General features: G+C 35.5%; 1 protein-coding gene across 1 annotated transcript in view; it reads right to left on the bottom strand.

Moving 5' to 3' along the window:
* LOC145670494 (nose resistant to fluoxetine protein 6-like) overlaps nt 1-21,061 on the bottom strand; it is a 61,178-nt gene that overhangs the window by 12,989 nt on the left and 27,128 nt on the right. Inside the window, exons 6-11 of the mRNA XM_081739221.1 lie at nt 20,730-20,899; nt 15,112-15,292; nt 12,988-13,175; nt 8,804-8,936; nt 5,722-5,911; nt 2,150-2,292 (exon numbers count right to left, since the gene is read on the bottom strand). Of these exons, the coding sequence (XP_081595347.1) occupies nt 2,150-2,292; nt 5,722-5,911; nt 8,804-8,936; nt 12,988-13,175; nt 15,112-15,292; nt 20,730-20,899 (1,005 nt within the window). The remainder of the gene's footprint in view (nt 1-2,149; nt 2,293-5,721; nt 5,912-8,803; nt 8,937-12,987; nt 13,176-15,111; nt 15,293-20,729; nt 20,900-21,061) is intronic.

A 21,061-nucleotide genomic window follows, 5' to 3' on the forward strand; every position in this document is an offset into this window, starting at 1 on the left:
TCCCACCTTGGGGACTCATTATAACCCACTTCCCATGACGCACAAAACGTGGAAGTAGACACACAAAATGGCACAAAACTATGTGAAGGCAACGACCTCGAAATTCATTGGTGGAGGAACAGCAATAACTTGTTCCGACATATTAGTAGGCCCATTTTGACCCACTTCCGGTGACGCATAAAATGTAGGAATAGGCTCACAAAGCGACATAAACACGCAAAAAAAAGCAAAACAAAGTACCTCGAAATTCGTTGGTGACGGAACAAGTTAATGACGCCGTGAGCACCAATATAAGTATACCATCAAGGCTGAGAACTGCACGGCCTAATTTTTTTTAGCCAAAGTAGAAGGCCAACCGAGATAGTGATGTCCGGCTCGACTCGGTTCAACTGAGCGAACAGCTTGAGCTGGCTTGGTTGAGATGACCCATCGACTGGGCTCTATTGAGCCATTGGCTTGAGCCGGCTCGGTAGGGACGAGTCATCGACTCTGCTCGATTGGAGCCAATGGCTCGAACCAGCTCCGTTGAAACGAGTCCATAGGCTGGGTTCGAATCAGCTCAACTGAGCCGATGGCTCGAACCGGCTCGGTTGGGGTAAGCAATCAGCTAGGTTCGGTTCAGCTTGTGTGAGCCACCGGCTTGAGCTGGCTCGGTTGGATGAGCTGTTGGCTCGGCTCACTTCTCTGTTCGGCTCGATAAGTTAATGAGCTGTGAGAGAGCCGCTTGAGTCGTTAACAACCCTAAACCCGGGTCGAGCAGTTTTGGACATGTTTGGCTGGAGTCCTTTAACTTTTAACAATTTTTTGGCTCGAGCCCGAGTACTTGCTCCTCCTCAACTCAAACCTAGAACCTCGTGACCGATGTCCTTGCCTCCTGAAGATTTCTTGACGACCGAGATCGATAGTCAACTAATTTTTATATTCAGATACAAACCGTCTATATTCCATGTTTATACACGGTGTCATAATAATAATAATTTATTATAGTAGTAGTAGTAGTATCATGGATAATTATATTGTCTATGTAGGATACTTGAAGAGAGTAGTACTTGGAACTACACAAAGGATATAGCTCGAATTGGCTCGTTTTGGCTCGACTCGACTGGAAACTCGATCCGAATTGAGTCGAGTTGGGGGAAATTTTTCGAGCCGAGTTTTCAAGTCGAGCTCAAAGATGTCTGCTTCGAGTCGAGTCGAGTTTTAAAGAAAACTCGCTCGAACTCTCTTGTGCCCATCCCTATTGTATACATGACGGGCATATAGAGTTCTTTCGAAACATAAATATAATATCTTTTAAAAATGCTTAATTTCACGGCTTTATTTCCAGGGGGGACGAAGGGATGGTAGTTATCCAGCATTTCCTATAAGTACCTTTTTTGAAATATGTAAAACAGTAACAAGTGTACAACACAATATACACATATCTTCTTATTTTCAGTTTTAATTGCTGATTTCAATTGCAATTAACAATTACAATTAACAATTACAAGTTTCAATTGTCAATTGCAATTAACAATTAAATGTTTCAATTGCACTCTGTGCGATTGACAATTAACAATTAAAAGTTTCAATTGCCTGGTGACCAATTAACAATTAATAATTGACGAAAAATTAATTGCAAATTTTATGATTGAATTCAATTGCAATTGAAATTAATTGTCAATAACAAATTGAAATCAATTGCAATTGAAATCAATTGCAATTGATTTTCAGAGCAATTACTTTCAATTGATTGATCATTGCAATTGATTTCAATTGATTTTGCCAAACACTGGGTAAGAGATAATATTAACTTTTAAACTTTTCCATCTATTTACTTAAGCAGAGTGCACAAACGTTATGCCTCTTTTTTTTTTCGCAAATTGGCTAATTAAACAAGATTTACTTTGGCTCCGAACATCTCAAATGTTTTATGAAAACTTTGAAGCAGTTTGGTAAATCAGCAGCTGATCGCTTGCAATTACTTCCGCAGAAATAATTTGATTTAAATTATATTTTAGCATTGAACCACTGTTGAAACTTAATATTGGTTACCATCTCCCGTTCCTCTCCCACTAACATTCTTCACTTACTCGAGCATTGTAAAAACAAGATACACTTTAAATGTTTCATGTTGTAGTATACATATGAAATAAGTTTATATTCTTACCATTGGCTCGATATCAAAGTAATCTTCTGATTTCATAGACCAAGCCAAGTAGTTGATAATTAGATTGTGAGTGAGGTAAACACAGTAGGTGAGTCGACTTAAAGGAACCAGGGCCTTCCAAGAAAGAAGTGCGTTTACTGGACCTTCAAATAAAGAAACGAAACTGTAAAATATTGCCAAAGCATAAGTGTACAGTCAGAATGAAATCAACCTTCAGATCAGTTTGCCAAAAAATAAATAAATAAAATAAAAAATAAAAAGTATAATAATAATACATACATACATACATACATACAATTCTCTAAAAAGAAAATAAGAAAATTGTGCCTCAGAAACAAAAGTTGAAGTAACTTTGTTGTAATATTAATTTGCTTTAATATAAGGATATGAGACATATATCAATATTACCATTTTTTTCAGCATATTAACTTCTTCCGTTCCATATGCTTTCTTCCTGTGTGCGTGCTGTAATACCAGGTTTTTATTTACTGTTAAAATACTGTCTAGACCGTCATATAGGACATAGTTATTGTACTAATGCGAGGATAGCATTCACGTAGCGATAAAAAGAAAATATTTTGCATTGTGGAACATTTGGACTGAAAAGGGGAATTTTTGATGTTCTGAAGGGATTTTATGCTGCTTCAGGTTAGCAACACTGTCCATAGATCTAATATGTTCATTTGTTCTTTTTCCCGATCTCAAAATACGATATCGAAGTGCCCAATTATTTATGGTCAAAACAAACACAGACTTCCTTAGCCCTGCCATTTACTGAGTTTTTTTCCTTTCCTGTCACTAAGGTTTTGTCACCTAAGAAGAAATAGTACAAATAACTCGTGCATTTTAACCACTAAAAAACTTCATCATCTCTATGATTAATATGACCCTTAATAAAGAGTACGATTTCATAACATTCTTATGAATGTCACTGGTGTTTTGAAACATAGTATTTTATGATAACGACATGGATGTAACTAGAACTAACTAACTCTATGGCCTATGGAACTCGGAGGTTCAATGACGCGTTCACAAAAGCTCTCTATTGACGTCTATCCTTAGCTAACTGCATCCAGTTTCTACTTTGTATTCCTATCTCTGCAAGATCCATCTTAATATTGTCCTCCCATCTGCGCCTAGGTCTCCCTAATGGTCGTTTTCCGATTGGTCTTCCAGTCAAGACTTTGAAAGCGTTTCTACTTTCTTCCATTCTAGCTACATGACCCACCCACCTAAGCCTCCTAGACTTGACGTCCCTAACAATGTTGGGTAAACCATATAAATTATGTAGTTCCTCGTTATGAAGTTTCCGCCATTCCCCATTCCCGTTCCTCTTGGGTCCGAATATTCGTCTCAGGATCTTGTTCTCAAATACTTTCAGTCTATGTTCTTCCCTCAGAGTAAGCGACCATGTTTCGCAGCCATACAGAACAACAGGCATGATTATCCTTTTCTATATTTTGTTGCGATGTCGCTGGAACGCAACGGGATAATGAATAAATAACATATGTTTATATTTGGCTTCATAATAAAACAAGTTGAACCTTTGTTAACTTAGTCTACTCTAGGAATCCAGACCAAACATTGTATTAGTGTTACAATAACAAAGACATTTTCAATAGCACGAGTTGTTGTACCATAGTTTCTAACTCCTCTTGACAGTATACAACGTGAAGAAAGAAAGAAGCTAGTTTGATAAGGCACGCTGATAAGACCGTTGTGACAGGCAAAATGGGGCATCAATAACGTAGTTGATGGTTTTATCTCTGGCAACACGTGCACCGATAACATTTGCATTCTCAATTCCGCATTTTATTCCCTTCACTCCTTCGTTAGTTGTAAATGTTCTTTCGTGCGTCATACATCGTCCGGATGGAAATGGCTGTTCTACCAACAGTCTAATCTATTTTGTAAAACTGATATTTCACGATATGATAAGTTTCTTAAGTGGACTTCGTATTTAAAATAAATAACTGAACAATTTAATCTATGAAATATTGAGGTAACCATGAGTAAGGTTCTCTAAAGACAACCCAATTCCATTGGTAAATTTCATGTTTGAAATCAAGCCGGTCGTAGCTGATAAAAAAGCTATTAAAAGATCTTGTTGTATACTATATTCTTTCTTTCTGTGACCTACTAAAAGGTCTGTTATTCAAAGTTTTGCCAATTAGGACTCTAAACGTCTGGTACGATTTAACAACAAAATCAGCATCTGTGCATATTCCGAGATATTTTGATCTAACACTTGTACAATAACCAGCAACGCCTTTATACTACAGTGTCCCGTATTATCCGTCTTCAAAAGTGGGAAACAAGTAAGCTTAGAAAGTATTGAATCAATATCCGGTCGGATTTTAGCCATAAAGATGTATGTGGTATCAACGAAAATAAGCAATTCAAAGATAGCTTCCGTTTATCTGCGGAGTTGCTCCGTAAAAGCTCTCTACAAAAGACACTGTCTTACATAACCTAAAATTCATTTAGCGACTCTTTCTTGGATATTTCTCTATTCTTAACAATATTTTACAGTATTACAGTGTCAATTACTAGCAGAGAATAGCAGAGAATGAAGGTTTAGAAAATAAAACTAAAAAGAAGACAAGTACCTCAGATCTTCTATTTTGGATGAACGTCTGAACGGACAAGCAATGTTGGCAACGGAAATGAAGTGCTCAACACCATAGATGTACAAATAGTACTAGAAGATTTTGCCAAGGGTAGTTCAGAAAATAGAAAATTTCAATGATTTTTTAGCTGAAACTCCTCAGACAATTTGTACTTACTCTCAAATATGATTTTCAATATTGAGTTGCATATTGTACCGTCATGTACCGTCATTTCAAGCATTTTAATTTGTTTAAATTTAATTATTTATATTTGTTTAAGCGAAATGGTTTTCATTTACAAGTAGTATTCTATAGATGTCCAAAATGTGGAAGTATTACAGCAAAGTAACAAAGTAATACAGACTACTGCTGTGTTCAAAAGAGAATCATATTTTGCTCAGTTAGAAGGGTGTAGTTCAAGCATGGAAAAACTTTGACTCTACACTTTAAGAGGAGTGAGAAGTAGTAATAGACTTGTATCTCTTGTCAGAATATTTCTTCACAGCTGCTCCAATTGTATTTTAATTAATTTCTAAGCCTCCGATGTCTACAGGGCCTCAAATATATTCTAAGTTTAAACTGTCGATAATTTTTATATGGTCGATGTGCAAAACTTAATGAGAATTCTAATCCCTGTGTCAGGTTCAAATCATTCTTCATGACTTTGTATGTGCTAAATCTTTTCAAATGAATACAGTAAATTTTGATTGATTTGACATTGAATACGAACACTAAAGATACGCCTATTTTGCGATCCCTAGTGGTACAAAGTTACGTTATTGTTCTAGAAAAAGACTGCCTCCTTACTACCTTCCTACTTTAATGCATGCAGAAGATTGCTTACAATCGCCCAAATACTTCCAGGCCAAACACCAGAGTATACTTTGTGTATCAAAATAGAAGTGTTTATTGCAGGAATAAATAATGTAAGCAGAAAAAATCCACAAGTTTTTAAGTGGTTACCTCCGTATCCTTTAACACAAGCAAATATAACCCAAGCGACTCCAAGAGCAAATGCAAATCTGTGAAGACTGGCGTAAAATGCAGCTTCCACTGCATTGTATTCATACTCCAAGGACATAGTCCTCTTCAGACTATAGACCACAGTCAAACATATCGCCGTGGATGCCACCCATCCAATCAGAACATAAATCTGGAAATTAAGAATCATATGAATAATATGTACAAAAAATTATTTCTAAAAATTAGTAAAAATCAAACTTCTATATTTATTAACTCATTTACAAACAATAATTGTGATTCAGTTTACACAACTACAAATTCACAAAATCATTAATTACTACAGGAGTGTAACACACTGAAATTAAAATAGTATCTGTAAGATTTTAAAGATTGAAAAAAATCAAACAAAAAATTAATTCTTTGGAAACTTTTTTTCAGCTCTTTCATGAGTTCAACTACAATAGGTACTCTTAATCACGAATTAAATTTATTTCTCATTATAAAGAATTCTTTTCTTTAAATATTTTATTAGATGAAATAAGTGGAATCATTTATGTTCAATTTACTAATTACGAAAGCGCGTTAGTATTCTCAAATGTAAAGAACGTATAGCAAAATCCGAAATTTAAAATAAGCATAACACAATACTTATTCCAAACTAAAATGAGGTGAAAAAAATTTTGTACTAGCAATACCAACTGATTCAGAAATGTAGAATTAAATGGCCAATGAAAAACGTTGTAACAGATGACTCGCTTATCTGGATGTTCGGATAAATTTCCATATATCCCAAGCAGATGTGCTGTGTCATAATTTATATACTTTTCAAGTACTATAAAGTGAAACTTTTGACACAGTGTCGAGAAAACGTAGAAGTATCACTAGTTTTGTCGTGCTGTATTGTTGAAGATAGTGTCGAAGCAGTTTATTTTGTAGTTCACGAACAGCGTGTGGTGATGGAGTTTCTGGCGAAATGAATGTTCCAAATTAAGGATGGCCAGAAACGGTTCCTGGGGAAACCGGTTCTCGGGTCTGAACGGATCCGGTTCTACTAAAAGTTTTACGATCCAGGTCTGGAACCGGTTCTGGAAACCTGATGTCCAATCCGCCAGAACTGAAGCTTTCTGGCCATCCCTACGATAAACTTGGGCTACTGGCAGGCTATAAACACTGAACTAGATGAAATGGTGGAAGTAACATTCTGATTAAATAATTAACTTGCAAACTCATTGGCTAAACAGGCAAACTGACAAACTCGTTTGGTTAAACACCAACTGGTGGACCAAATTTTTTTCTGGGGGGCCACAAGCGGGTCTGGGTGGGGAGGGTACAAGCGCATGGTCCTCTTTGCAGTGTTTTGAATGTGAATTTTGTGCCACTTTATGGATCTTGGGGCATTCGAATCCAGGTTTGGAACCAGTTCCTAACGTCCGGTTCTGGAACCGTTTTTTCTTATCCAGATCTGGAATCGGTTCTGGAAACCGGATTTCCAAGACCGGTTAATCGCGGAACCGGTTCCCCCGGAACCGAAACTTTGTGGCCATCCCTATTCAAAGTAAGTTAATATTCATTTCCATGAGTCATGTGTGTTTTGAGAAAATGTTGTAGCTCGTTTACCAGTGTGAATTATATAAACGTAAAGGCCATAAATTAATTAGTGATGACTTTGCATAAGGTTACTATTACTCACAGTTTCAAACAGATATGTTTGAGTGATTGATGATTTGAAGTACATTCAGTTAATTTCGCTATAGCTGATGCTTACAATCGGTCAGTGATTGTTATAATACCACATACTTGAAATAAGCAAAAGACACTATGCAAGCTAGCAATGGAAGTAAACACTAAAAAGTTTCCTATAGCATCACCAGACCGAATGATTGTTGTATAAGTGAATTCTAAAAGGTGAGATAAACGGTACAAAATACTTATCGAGTTGTCACAAAATTTGTTAATTCCAAACACAACAACGAAAGGTAACCGCCAAAGCCTTGTCACTTTTATTGTTATTATTACCGCGTCAGTCATACGTTATGACGTAACACTTCTGTTTTTTTTTAATTATACTACTAATATTTTAATTTTGTTTTTTTTATTTTTCAACTTGGATTTTTCCTTCTTTACATGCATATATATATATCGTCGCCGGCAATTCAGAACCTGCTATGTGTATTTTTATAAATTTTTCAGGAGAAACGAAAAACAGTATCCTGGTTAGACTTTTCGCTTTATAAGAGTGATGTTATAAGTAATATTTGATGCTGCAAGTAACTAGATACCTTCTCAAGTAATAATAAAGTAGAGAGTCTAAAAGAATCTAAAAGCTGCACCAAATAATACTATTATCTCGAAACGGCCGAAAATGTCACATAGCAGGTTTTGAATTGCCGATATATATATATATATATATATATATATATATATATATATATATATATATATATATATATATATATATATATGTATTTCATATGTAAGTATGTGTGTATACCTATGTTCCTTTGTAAATGGATTTTGGCTCTGTAGAGGACTATTATAAATAAATTTCTGGCCCTCTCAGGAGCCTGTCGGAGAACAGAAGTTCCATGGGAATGACAAAGCGCTTCAATGACTTGTACACCTTGTTCTACATTATTTTATTGAAACAAATGTGAATATTTTTGTCTAGCTTAAATCTTTATTTAATCCATAAGAGGTACAATTTTAATCATTAGATTACAAGATTATAACTTTTGAAAAACAACTAAGTGTATAGATAGAATGCTTTTGGTCAAAAGTATACTTAAGATAGCTTCAAATAACATATTTTGTTACTAGACGAAGCACGAACTGCAGTTAATTTTTAATTTAAGTTAAAATCTAATGCTTAACAGTACAATTTCTATTGTTTTCTTTATTAGAGTTCCCCATATGATCTTCAAACGTTCCAACTAGATAAGAAAATGACCACGAAATAACATCCGGCTGATTATGCTATGTTAAGAGAATGAATATTCTATCATACCATTTTAATATTAAGAGTGTATATACCGACAACTAATTGTTTTTTTAGCTATTATCAATAATACAAACATTTATTTACCTTAGGTATTTTTAATTGCTGCCCTCTGGTCTTGTAGAGATAATATCCAAGTGCTGCTCCAAGTAAGTAGGGAGCTGCTCTACAGTACGGTGTATAATAAACATTTTCCATGAATTCAGTTCGTTTTGCGCTTCTGTAAATGAACACAAAATACATTTACGAAATGTTAAACATTTTAAGAAAGTGTATACATTTAAGAAAATACAGTGCAAGTTATTCTAGTTTCTTCAATCTAGGAATTACTAGGAAACGTTCGTTGCTTACTACACTAGCGAGTAACACATCGTAAAGATTAGATTTATACCTAAAACAATAGACATTGCATTACTAAATAAGAGGAAAATGATTGTATAGACGCCAACTTAAAAGCTTAATGTATATTTTACCCATTTCAAACACTCTCATTTGCTTCCGTTAACTCACTACTGGAGAAATTAAATAATTATATATGTTATTAAGGTAGCTTTCACACTCGGATCTTGTAGCTTTACATTGTCTTAATTGTACACCTTCATACATATGCTTCGGTGCAAGTGAGCCGCGGTTCTGAGCTGCTACAAAGGTCACCCCTGCCAGTAGCTGGTTCGAGGCGACTACTGGCGGGAAAAAAAATAACACATAATCTTATGAGAGCCCTTTACACGTGAGCGTGAACTCAGCTGCAATGACGAAAAGTGTACATTTTATAATTGATGTTGAAACTTTTCTTATTGTGGAATTATTCTGACGAAATGCATATTTAATATTATTATACAGTTCGTCAAACGAAGATATAGACATCTTGAAGTAATTGAAGGATTGTAAAATGAACAATCTGCCAGTATTGAGCAATTTATAGGATGAATGCACATTGTTCCTTATCTTTTTTTCCAATATTTTCTAGCAATTTATCGCCAAGATTAAAGCTGGAGTTTCTTCTGATTCTAGCATGTCTGCCATTTTGGTCTCACGATCGTTTGAGTTTTTTTTTTCAGAAGTATTGAATGCCTTTACACTACAGATTCACATGACCTGCTCACAAGTTCCTAGTGTGAAGGCAGCCTAAATCTCAAGTTCATGAAGATACACTCTCTTTCAAGATGTTCGTGAAATGAAATCAAACCTTTTAGTGTGACTTCTAATCATTTAGTCTGCAGGCTAAAGGAGACGGATGATAAAAGAAACTGAATGATAATAATTGACTCATTCATGACTATGCAGTTAGAGAACCCGTCTTCATTACGGTAGATCTGGGTTCGATTCTCGGTCAAATGTGATGTCATTCGGATCCCAGGTTAGAACCACGTTTCACATATCTTCGGGGCTCAAGGGACGCTATACTCTGTTTGAATCAATCAACCACTTAATGGTTATGAAATATAATGGAATGGCATTTTGAGACGTAATAGGAAAATCTCGAGAAAATCCACTGACCCAGTGGTTGTGCACTTTGGCCTTGAGTTGATTTTGAGTTTAACATCCATTTCAGCATCAAGCCTAGATGAGAAAAGACCTACTGATTAATTTGGAATCCGAACCACATGAGCTCCCGCCGGAAATTGAGCCCGGGTCTCCCACTCACTCGGTCTTGGAATGAACCAAGACCCCTAGCATCAGAGGAGGCCATTATGCATCTCAGCTACCACGTCATTCACTTGCTGTTCGTATCTTGCATTGAAATTAAGAAAACAATTCTGTTCTCTTGCAACGTTGATTCATTCTTTGACCTCATCATGATTGAAAGAGCGTCAGTTCAAAATAATCTTTTACCAAGTCTTTATTCCGAATATTCGCTAGGAAAAAGGTTTTAGTATGTGGAGGATCCTAACATAAAATATGTTTATTTTGCATCCAAAGAGTTGCGTGTCCGATGGCTATACACTGAAGTGCCAAGAGCCATGGACTAGCGTTAACAGTTAAACTTTTGTGATTGCAGTAAAACGTAGTGTACTCTAGTGGTGGTAACTTGAAGAGATTATCGGAATTTGAGCACCACGAGATAGTAGTTGACACTAGACTAATGTGATATGAGACGTAAGTCGTTTGGACATTGAAATTTTCGCTCCACAGTGTTAAGGATGGACCGCGAATAAAGCATTGGAAAAGTTACTGGCCATCAGAAACAACGCAGTGACAGACCAAGTGTGCTGGATGATCTCGACTAACAAAGTCTGGACAAACTCATTCGAAGAAACTGATAAGCAATACCGCGTGAATTGACAGCATGAATCAACGCAGGATGTATCAGTAACGTTTTTCTGTGGTCTATGCAGCGGAGTTTGATCTACATGGGATATTGCAGCAGCATACAATCACGAATGCAGCTACGAACCTCTTACCAACTCACTTGGACTCGGTTATACGTGGATTGGAACTTACATGAGTCACTTTTTCAGTTCATGAGTCGCAGACTACATGGGACTATAAACCGAAGTTGTCACCACGGCATGCTTTAAGCTGTTCGCAGCTCCATTATTGTTTGGGGATATGTTTACATTGTCTGGTTTCGGTCCTCTGAACCACTCGAACCAAATATTGACCGGTCATCGCTGTTCAGTCGTTTGTGGCCATAGCCCATTGTTGAGTGTTTGTACTCTACGAACTATAAGATTTTCCAGACATGCGAACAGGCCACAAAGTTAGCGGCTAGTTCGAGGAAGACTTTAGCCACTTGCAACATATGATTTGGCTCCCTAGGTCTCCGCACATGAATCTTATTGAGCACATGTGAGATATCATTAAACAGGTCATTCGATTATGATCAAACTCCTCCACATCCAAAATCACAGTATTATGGTCAGCAATTGAGACTGCAGGGCCACATATCCTTCCAGTTTATTACCACCGACTTGTCGAGATGTTGCACTTCTACATGTTCGAGTAAGTTTCACGCCTTGTAATATAAGTATCCCCTTCCTTTTGGTGATACTTCAGCGTATGCTGCGAAACAGATCTCCTTTTTATATTTATCTTCCTTTTGAAATCAATTCCAACATAGAGATGCAATTTATGTTGTAGAACAAAGCATAAAGATAGAAAGTTTAGTTTATATGTGGAATTTCATGATAACAAGTTGTCATTTTCTGCTTCTCATCTCCCTTTCCGCAGATCAAGGTCTGTAAAATAGTGCATAGCATATTTAAAATGTTTACTTTGTTTGCAATTAATGAGAACGTAATGGGGGAAGTTATTATTTTTGCAAAGAACTGTAATAATGTATATGAAATTTATCTTTAAGAATAATCATACTTGAATTTCAACTGTTACTTGCATTATTATTATTATTATTATTATTATTATTATTATTATTATTATTATTATTATTATTATTATTATTATTATTATTATTATTATACGTAGTAAGACATTTCAGGTACCAGCTCCTCATGGCTCCTCTATAGCCCTTTGTACCTTCGGTGCGTATTCCCGGGTTCAATTCTCAGTGGGACAGTACTAAAATTTGAACAATGGAATTGATTTCTACTTAAGAATTTAGGATTTAGATTTCTGGGCTTTCGGCATCTAAGGCCATTGAGCCCGTCACGTTATGAGGGATTGACGTCCCTTTTCGATCACACTATCCGGCTAAAGGGAAGGGAGAAAGGATTGGGGAAGGAAATGGATTGGGGAAATTAGATACCACCCAGGCATTTGCCTGGTGTGAATGAGGAAAACCTTATTCAAGGTGGCTGGCCTGAAAAAGCGTTTTAAGTTTTTCGACCGATTACCCCCACCGGGATTTCTATTTCAACTGTAGGTCTACGTTTCATATAGTCTCAATGCTAAAGACAAACACTAATCCTCAACAAACAGCTGGAACAATGTTGCTATTAGTTGTAACAATAAAATAAAGAACAGCTTACAAGTGGCGTATTTACGATTTTGTTTCGGGGGGGGGCTTTGCTAACTTTCGGGGGGATTTGCCTGAAAATGTGAAAATTCTGCAAGATATTTCATATACTTTATTATAGTAAGATTTCGGGGGGCTTAAGCCCGGAAGCCCTCTAAATACGCCACTGAGCTTACACAAAATTTTACTTACAGAAAAGAGTTTAACAAGACTTACTGCAAGAATAAAATGCAGGTACTTTTATAAATAGGTACTTAATGGTTTTATAAACTTCCCAAATACTATACTACAATCAATAAATTTTAAATATTCGACTTGGGTATGTTTCAAAATGAATAAAATATTGTTTACTTACGGCGTCGCTAGCGTCCATGGGTAGTCGTTAAGAATATTTAGGCAGAATGTGGCGACGATTGAAACAATTGTAAGCACAACAAGGATTACGAAACCTAGAATTGGTTTTTTCCACAGAGGATACAAAAACAGCGGAGATATCCAAACTAATTGCATATCAGCTTGCAGGTACCATGCTTGGCTAACACACTGGAAAGAAATACAGTAATTTTGAAAGAAGTATTATTACATGCTTTTCTTTAGCTTTCAATGGTTCCACCGTGCTTTGAAACATTTCAACCTTTATTTAACTCATTTCTCCATCAACAATGACGAAGATTGCCACAGTGACAGAAATCAGACGATAATGGAGTATTCCATTGTTGCTTTTGTATGATTTCTATATATTGTTAAGTATTGTTTATCAATGTTGCCAAAATGTGGACACAAAAAATCACTGAATGGTAGATGAAATGACCTTGACAATAATCTAATATATATATATATATATATATATATATATATATATATATATATATATATATATATATATATATATATATATATATACCTTGACAATAATCTAATTTTAGTAGATGTGTATTTTACTTTCTGATCAATATCACTTCAAAGAAAATAAAAATGTTAAAAAAATGCATGAAACTTAAAAGTTCAAAAAGAAAAAGACTTACATGCACTTCACCGTTCATTTGAGCATTTTAGAGGTAACCAGTAATGCTGTATTATTTGTGCATCTCAACGGAACCAATGCAAACTAAGTGACATTGCAGGTTAAAATTGTTCTCGGTTTGAGGGCAACACGTAGGCTATCAGAAAACAAAGTGGGATTCTGGAGATTTCACAAGCGATATAGGCTGTGTATTTGCCAAACTCATTGACGCTTGGGCTTTCAAATAAATAAAAGAAAAAACTTATAAAAAGTGCATCCAACTAATAGTGCTTGATTTGTTCACGATACAGAAGTCCCTAGATTTGTAAATATGTCCCCAAAACGTTATTTAAAAATCACAAAAAAGGGGGCTAATAGAAAATAGTTTTTGTCGAGTTGGAAATTCAATCCTCCTATATTTAGCGATTTTTACCACAAATTGGTAATACTGTTGTATATTTTAAAAGATCTATATCAGTATTTTGTTTTCTATGTAAGTAGATTTACTTTAGAATGAAACGGTATTATCTAGTATACATTGGTATACCAATGACAAGTTCGAACAATATTTCAAATTTTCACAATTATTTACACCTCATTTGAAAACCTAAAATAAAATTGAAAAATATTAGTAACATTGTTTCTTTAGAAGTGACACTCAAACAAATAACATTTTTATTAAAAATTAAACATGATTTTATTTTCAAGAATTTTTTTAAAAAATATTTTTATTCATGGCATGATAGCTCAATGGTGGAACGCTTATGTCTGATGCATGGGGTCCGTGGTTCGATCCGTGGGAAAATAAATGTGTCCGTGGCTTTTTTTCTCGTTTCTTTCTACAATATCATTCCACATATTAATCCATTATTATTCACTTCGATTCCTTAACTATCGTTATCATTCCTTACCCTAAAATGCGCTTGCTCAGTGGTAGAGCGTTCACTTTTGGTGCTTGGGGTCCCTGGTTCGATCCCAGTTCGATCGCCAAGCGAATCTTGTGGTGGACAAACACCGTGTGGAGGCGGTTTCAGGGGGTCCTTCAGTTTCATCCTATTTTGTTCATTCCACCATTTCATTCATTATTTCATCATCACCGTCTCCTTTGGCCTAGTCATCATAACCGTGCGACGTAAAACTCAAAGATTTCATTTCATTTCATTCAGTTTTGTCATCCTTAGGAAAAGAGAACATTAACCGAGCTGAAGTTCCACTTGGCTCTAGATCCTTGTTTAGGCAATACATTTTTTAAATGTATTACCTTCCACGAATCATAATAAGAAACGGGAAATATCTCACGCAATGAGTTACGGTAATCCTAGTAATAAACAAATGAATGCCTTACATGGCTTATCGGGTGTCAAGCTATGCAGAAAATTTGTTAATTTAAATCTACTAGTTTAGTTAATCTTTAAACTTAGTTTACGTAAACACTTAAATCTATTATATATTTATCACAAAAAATTGGGTACGAACCTCACCACCTGAAGTCTGCAACATATAGTGGTAATTGTTCATATAAATCAAAGTCTTCCACCAATTTTGTGAGCAAGAGTCTCGGAGAGTTCCAGCGTTTGTGTTCCAAAATGGACCAGAACCAAAGTAGTAAAATAATGTTGCATGGAATCCCACCAGTATTGCCAATGGTGGAGTTAACCTTAAAAATAATAAAAGAAAGAATACATATGTAAACATTCATTGAAAAATATTGACTTTTTTTTAAGCAAAAATTGTCTACATTTTAGTATGCCAGGTACGTATCTTCGGTGCGAGGAACGCGGGTTTGTTCGTTTCCTAGCGGAAGCTAAGTGCTTCGGACCCCACCTCACGTTGAACTGTAATTGTTGTTGAGTTGTATTTAACGTCCCGTTCAGCAGCGAGGCTATCAGACGTGGACCTACTGATTAACGTGGAATCCGAACCACATGAGCTCCCGCCGGGAATCGAATTCCTGCCTCCCACGCCAAAGGCGCGTACGCTAACCGTTTAGCCACGGAGAGATTTGAACTGTAAAATCATATCTCGTATAACATCTATGTTGAAAGGAAGGCTAAACTCTAATCACGTAATGCAATTTAGATTTCCAAACTGTGCTTTTGTGCAAATGAAAGGCTCGGGGGAACACAATGATAAGCGCCACTTCCGGTGAAATTCAGTTATTAGTTGGAAAGTGTAGAGATCAAAACACAGAACAACATATAGGTAGTTTAATTTCGAAAATGAACTGTAGATGACAGAGAACCTTCTTCGGAATGTGTCATTATATTGAATTGCGTGAGAATGGTCAACACTCTTTTCCAGTTTACTCGAAAGTTTGAAAATGTGACATACGGCTATGTTCATTCGAGCCGCTCAAATATCAAAAGTTTTTTTTTTTTTTTTTTTGAACAAATAAGGTCATCTGTCAGTCCGTCTGCCAATGTGTATCTCTATAAATATCAGAGTAGGATATAGTTTATTTTCCTATATTGCAATCAAAATTCAGATTCCTACACAGAGAAAAGAAACTATGTGGGCTATGAAAACGTAGGTTACATGCGTAAATCCTCTAGTTTTGGTATTTAACGTATCCAACATCCTGCATTAAATGTATAATTGAAAACGCACAATTCATATGTAATTTCCGTATAAGTATTCCAAATAAACATACTTTCCGCAAGAAACAAAGAATTATCTATAGGCCGTCCTGATGTAACAAGATATGATGTAACATCTAAGCGGGAAAGAGGCATTATGTATGTAGTATATTGATAACGTATGTTTCGTACAAATTTGAGTAGTAGACATATGGATCCCGTATATTTGTGAAATATACTGCTGTCGGGATATCAGATTTTTCTGTGTAAGAATGAGTCCCGTCCTTTCCTTTAACCCGCCATTCAAACTGAAATTAGTAGAAATAGACCATTTCAAGGTTTAACATTGATCACAAGAGCGGTTACAGATAGCAAGAAACAGTTTTCTATAATTGATTCACTGTTCCAATGGTAGACTCCGTATTCACTCTGAGCTTCCTACTAAAGCCAAACGTGGTGGAAATTTAGCAGTACTTCCGGTTTCAATATTGAAATCCACAGAGCAAAGACAGTTTAGATATAACGATAGAAATAACTTTTTTCTTTACATGAATTCAGTGTATCAAGAGTAAATTCCATCTTTATCTTTGTTCCTCCATTCAAACTGAAAATGCTATAAATCTACGTTTCTTCGCTTTAGCAGAGATCGTTGTACTCTCAAAACAGTAGCATCTGACAAGAAGTAGTTTATCCTTTATTGCCGTAAATATATGTGTATTTATGTTCTAATTTATCCCTCTGTTAGAATAGAAAGTCATAAAACTTTTAGATTTGGTTTCTGTATAGAACTCTCATAGTTTGTAAGTCAGCCTTTTTTGACGATGTGAAACATTACTCACTTGTTTATTTCATTTTGTAGACGCTTAGCTGAATATTTAGTTTACCTATCACAATGCGTTACAAATACACAATCCAACATACTGTATTGAATTTTATGTTAAGTACACACATAATTACCTTTAAATAAATTTACTCCGTGTTTTCTTATACTCCTAAACACATAAGAAAGATTATTAGTTTTCCGTATCACGCTTACAATCTTCGAATGTATGTTTTCTATGCCATTTTAATTTTGTTCATGCATCTTCACACTTTTGGGCACTCTACAGTATATACTTTGATTTAAATTATTGTGTGTTTATTGGCCACGTGTACCAAGGATGTTCAACTGTTGAACGAGGGTCATAACCATAATCGGTGAAAATGTCTGTCGCATCAACAACGTTCAAGGCTAAGTCTCGGTCAAATGGTGGATAAACTTGAACGTCCGAATTTGGGAGTTTAAACTTTGTTGATCCAAGTCAGTCTGTAGTATTAGTGGAATTTGTTACTGTGGTGCACACAATGTCCGAAAATGATCTTGAGAATTTTGAGTAATTAGAGGAGATTTGGCCTCACAGAATAACGAAAGATCGTTGTAATTGAAACGTTCAGCGAGGAAAGTGTTCTAAAAAGATTCCAGGTGAATAAAATTTCAGTTTCAATGTTGTTGGGGAATATTGAAGAGCAGTTAAGTCCCTCCCCCCAAAAAAGCAATTTTGTGTCTCCTTTAAATTGCTTGTTAATTACGTTGCGCTTTTATGCAAGTGGAACCTTCAATCCCCATCAGTCCGTTTACATTCAACAATGTCTTTGTATTTTTCCACTAATGAAATTACAATACATTTCTCGTGTTCGGAGAAAATTTTTGCTGTTGGTTTCATTGTTTTTTCCATCACAGTTACGATCACTGAAATTAAAGTACTCACATCTCTATGCACACAATCTCGAAAATCGAAAAGACCTCCACGCGGTATGCTTTCTTCATTTGTTACTTTGTTAAACGAACTTTGTTAAGAGATAGAGAACGACAACCAATCTGGGTCGATTTTACAAACTGACCGAAGTTTACACAAACGAGATGCACTGAACTTCGACTTCCAACGGTGCAACGAAAGTTCAGGAACCACGTTTAAACTTGAAAGTTTAATGTTGAACGCGTTTGAGTGAACGCTCGTTTAAACTTGGTTGATGCACACGGCTGTAGAAGAGCTTGAATTGCAAGTGATAGAAGTAAAAGATACCCGAAGATTGGAGTTGAACAGTTACTATTAAATATTCAATGTTTTAGATTTCTAGTTGCCACTATTAATGACAACAACATTCGTCAATACCAGCCCTCTTCTCAAATAGAAGAAATGAACAAAAATTTAAGTACCATATAATACTTTCTTGGTGAATATATTCAATTAAAAATTTCAAGTTACATCTATAACTTGTTTTATAAATACATATACCGTATGAGCAATGCCAGGGTTAGCTATGTAACTGCGCTCAGTTTCCATACAGTCGTCAATAATTCAAGAGCTTAAAATACACAACGTTTCTTTCACTAATGTAACTTGCAACTATATCTTTTCCAGATCATGAAAGGCTAACAAGGTGTAAAACTATACGAAATCTTTAATCTAACGAGGAGTTCTCGAGTGTTTTCGAAACGAAACAAAATATGAAAACCTATGCACATGAATGTGTCTACGTAACAACCTTACAGAATAAAAAAGATGTACCACTGACTTGAGTTTATTCCTGTGTTGGTAGGTTTCTTACGGTCTCTTGGTGAATATATTCAATTAAAAATTTCAAGTTACATCTATAACTTGTTTTATAAATACATATACCGTATGAGCAATGCCAGGGTTAGCTATGTAACTGCGCTCAGTTTCCATACAGTCGTCAATAATTCAAGAGCTTAAAATACACAACGTTTCTTTCACTAATGTAACTTGCAACTATATCTTTTCCAGATCATGAAAGGCTAACAAGGTGTAAAACTATACGAAATCTTTAATCTAACGAGGAGTTCTCGAGTGTTTTCGAAACGAAACAAAATATGAAAACCTATGCACATGAATGTGTCTACGTAACAACCTTACAGAATAAAAAAGATGTACCACTGACTTGAGTTTATTCCTGTGTTGGTAGGTTTCTTACGGTCTCTTGGTGAATATATTCAATTAAAAATTTCAAGTTACATCTATAACTTGTTTTATAAATACATATACCGTATGAGCAATGCCAGGGTTAGCTATGTAACTGCGCTCAGTTTCCATACAGTCGTCAATAATTCAAGAGCTTAAAATACACAACGTTTCTTTCACTAATGTAACTTGCAACTATATCTTTTCCAGATCATGAAAGGCTAACAAGGTGTAAAACTATACGAAATCTTTAATCTAACGAGGAGTTCTCGAGTGTTTTCGAAACGAAACAAAATATGAAAACCTATGCACATGAATGTGTCTACGTAACAACCTTACAGAATAAAAAAGATGTACCACTGACTTGAGTTTATTCCTGTGTTGGTAGGTTTCTTACGGTCTCTTGGTGAATATATTCAATTAAAAATTTTAAGTTACATCTATAACTTGTTTTATAAATACATATACCGTATGAGCAATGCCAGGGTTAGCTATGTAACTGCGCTCAGTTTCCATACAGTCGTCAATAATTCAAGAGCTTAAAATACACAACGTTTCTTTCACTAATGTAACTTGCAACTATATCTTTTCCAGATCATGAAAGGCTAACAAGGTGTAAAACTATACGAAATCTTTAATCTAACGAGGAGTTCTCGAGTGTTTTCGAAACGAAACAAAATATGAAAACCTATGCACATGAATGTGTCTACGTAACAACCTTACAGAATAAAAAAGATGTACCACTGACTTGAGTTTATTCCTGTGTTGGTAGGTTTCTTACGGTCTTTCTTTTCGAAATATTAGTCTTAATCCACCCTCAGCCCCCGGAGTTTCATTCCTGGTATAGACGCGAATTGTCCTGAATCTGAATCCATTCCAACACGATTCAGGACATCACTCAGCATCTTTAAAATTGACACCTGGGGATTCCTGAGAGTCACCAGTGGGGTAGTCGGTAGGTGCGGCTTTAGGTTTTTAATTTTAAGTCGTCCTGCTCTCTCGCTTATGTACACATATACATATTTGTTTGGTTAATGACAGTAGGAAATTACTTTTACGGTAGTGGTTATGCTATTTCCTAAATAATATTATATAATTATAATTATCTACCAGTAAAATAAACAGTGGAAAATATGTTTACTCGTTATTGTATCTTTTAGAGTTTATATATTTTTCAAAATTTTTGGGTAGGCCCGTGCCTACCCGGCCTATCCGCTAAAGTCGGAGCATAACGCTGACTACGTCACTTATTATATGTGCTAAATAATGAGTCTTACTTCTGTCGCAATTGGAATTCACATGGATTGTCACAAATGGAGGCGCACTTTTCTCATTTCTATCGTTGTTGTGTGTACACATTGCTATGCAAGTATGTATTTTTCTCATGTTTTCATTCCAAAAATATTTGAAATTGCAATTTAAGATAAAAAGAAATTGCATAATCGAAATTGTAGTTATACAATTCATGTGATGCCTCCTGAACGTCATATTTGCTTTTCTGGAGAAATTTTCCTAAAATTCTAAGTGACTTTACAACAGTCGAATAATATTCATTTACCTGATATATCTGTAGACATAAAAGGTTAGAAGGTCCTTGAAGTTAAACCTCTTTGTCTTCTCCACTTCTTTAAGAAAAACGTAGACCAATAAAATTCCACTCAGAAGGAAGAAGGTATCTACAGACACAAATCCATTCAAGATCGGCATGTTCTTCCAATCTGTTCCGGCCTACAAAACATAACAACAGGAATTTTATATGAATATCTATGAAAGCTATTGCAAGCACTATAAATACCATTAATTCTCCCGATTTTGAGGATTAATACGTCGTTACTTTAACATAAGCTACAATCCTATTTTGGAGCAAGCCTAAGCCTTCAGAATGCAAGT

Source organism: Thermobia domestica, chromosome 14 (assembly GCF_964235325.1).
Source record: "Thermobia domestica chromosome 14, izTheDome1.hap1.1, whole genome shotgun sequence".
In the NCBI taxonomy this organism is placed as follows: Eukaryota; Metazoa; Arthropoda; class Insecta; order Zygentoma; family Lepismatidae; genus Thermobia; species Thermobia domestica.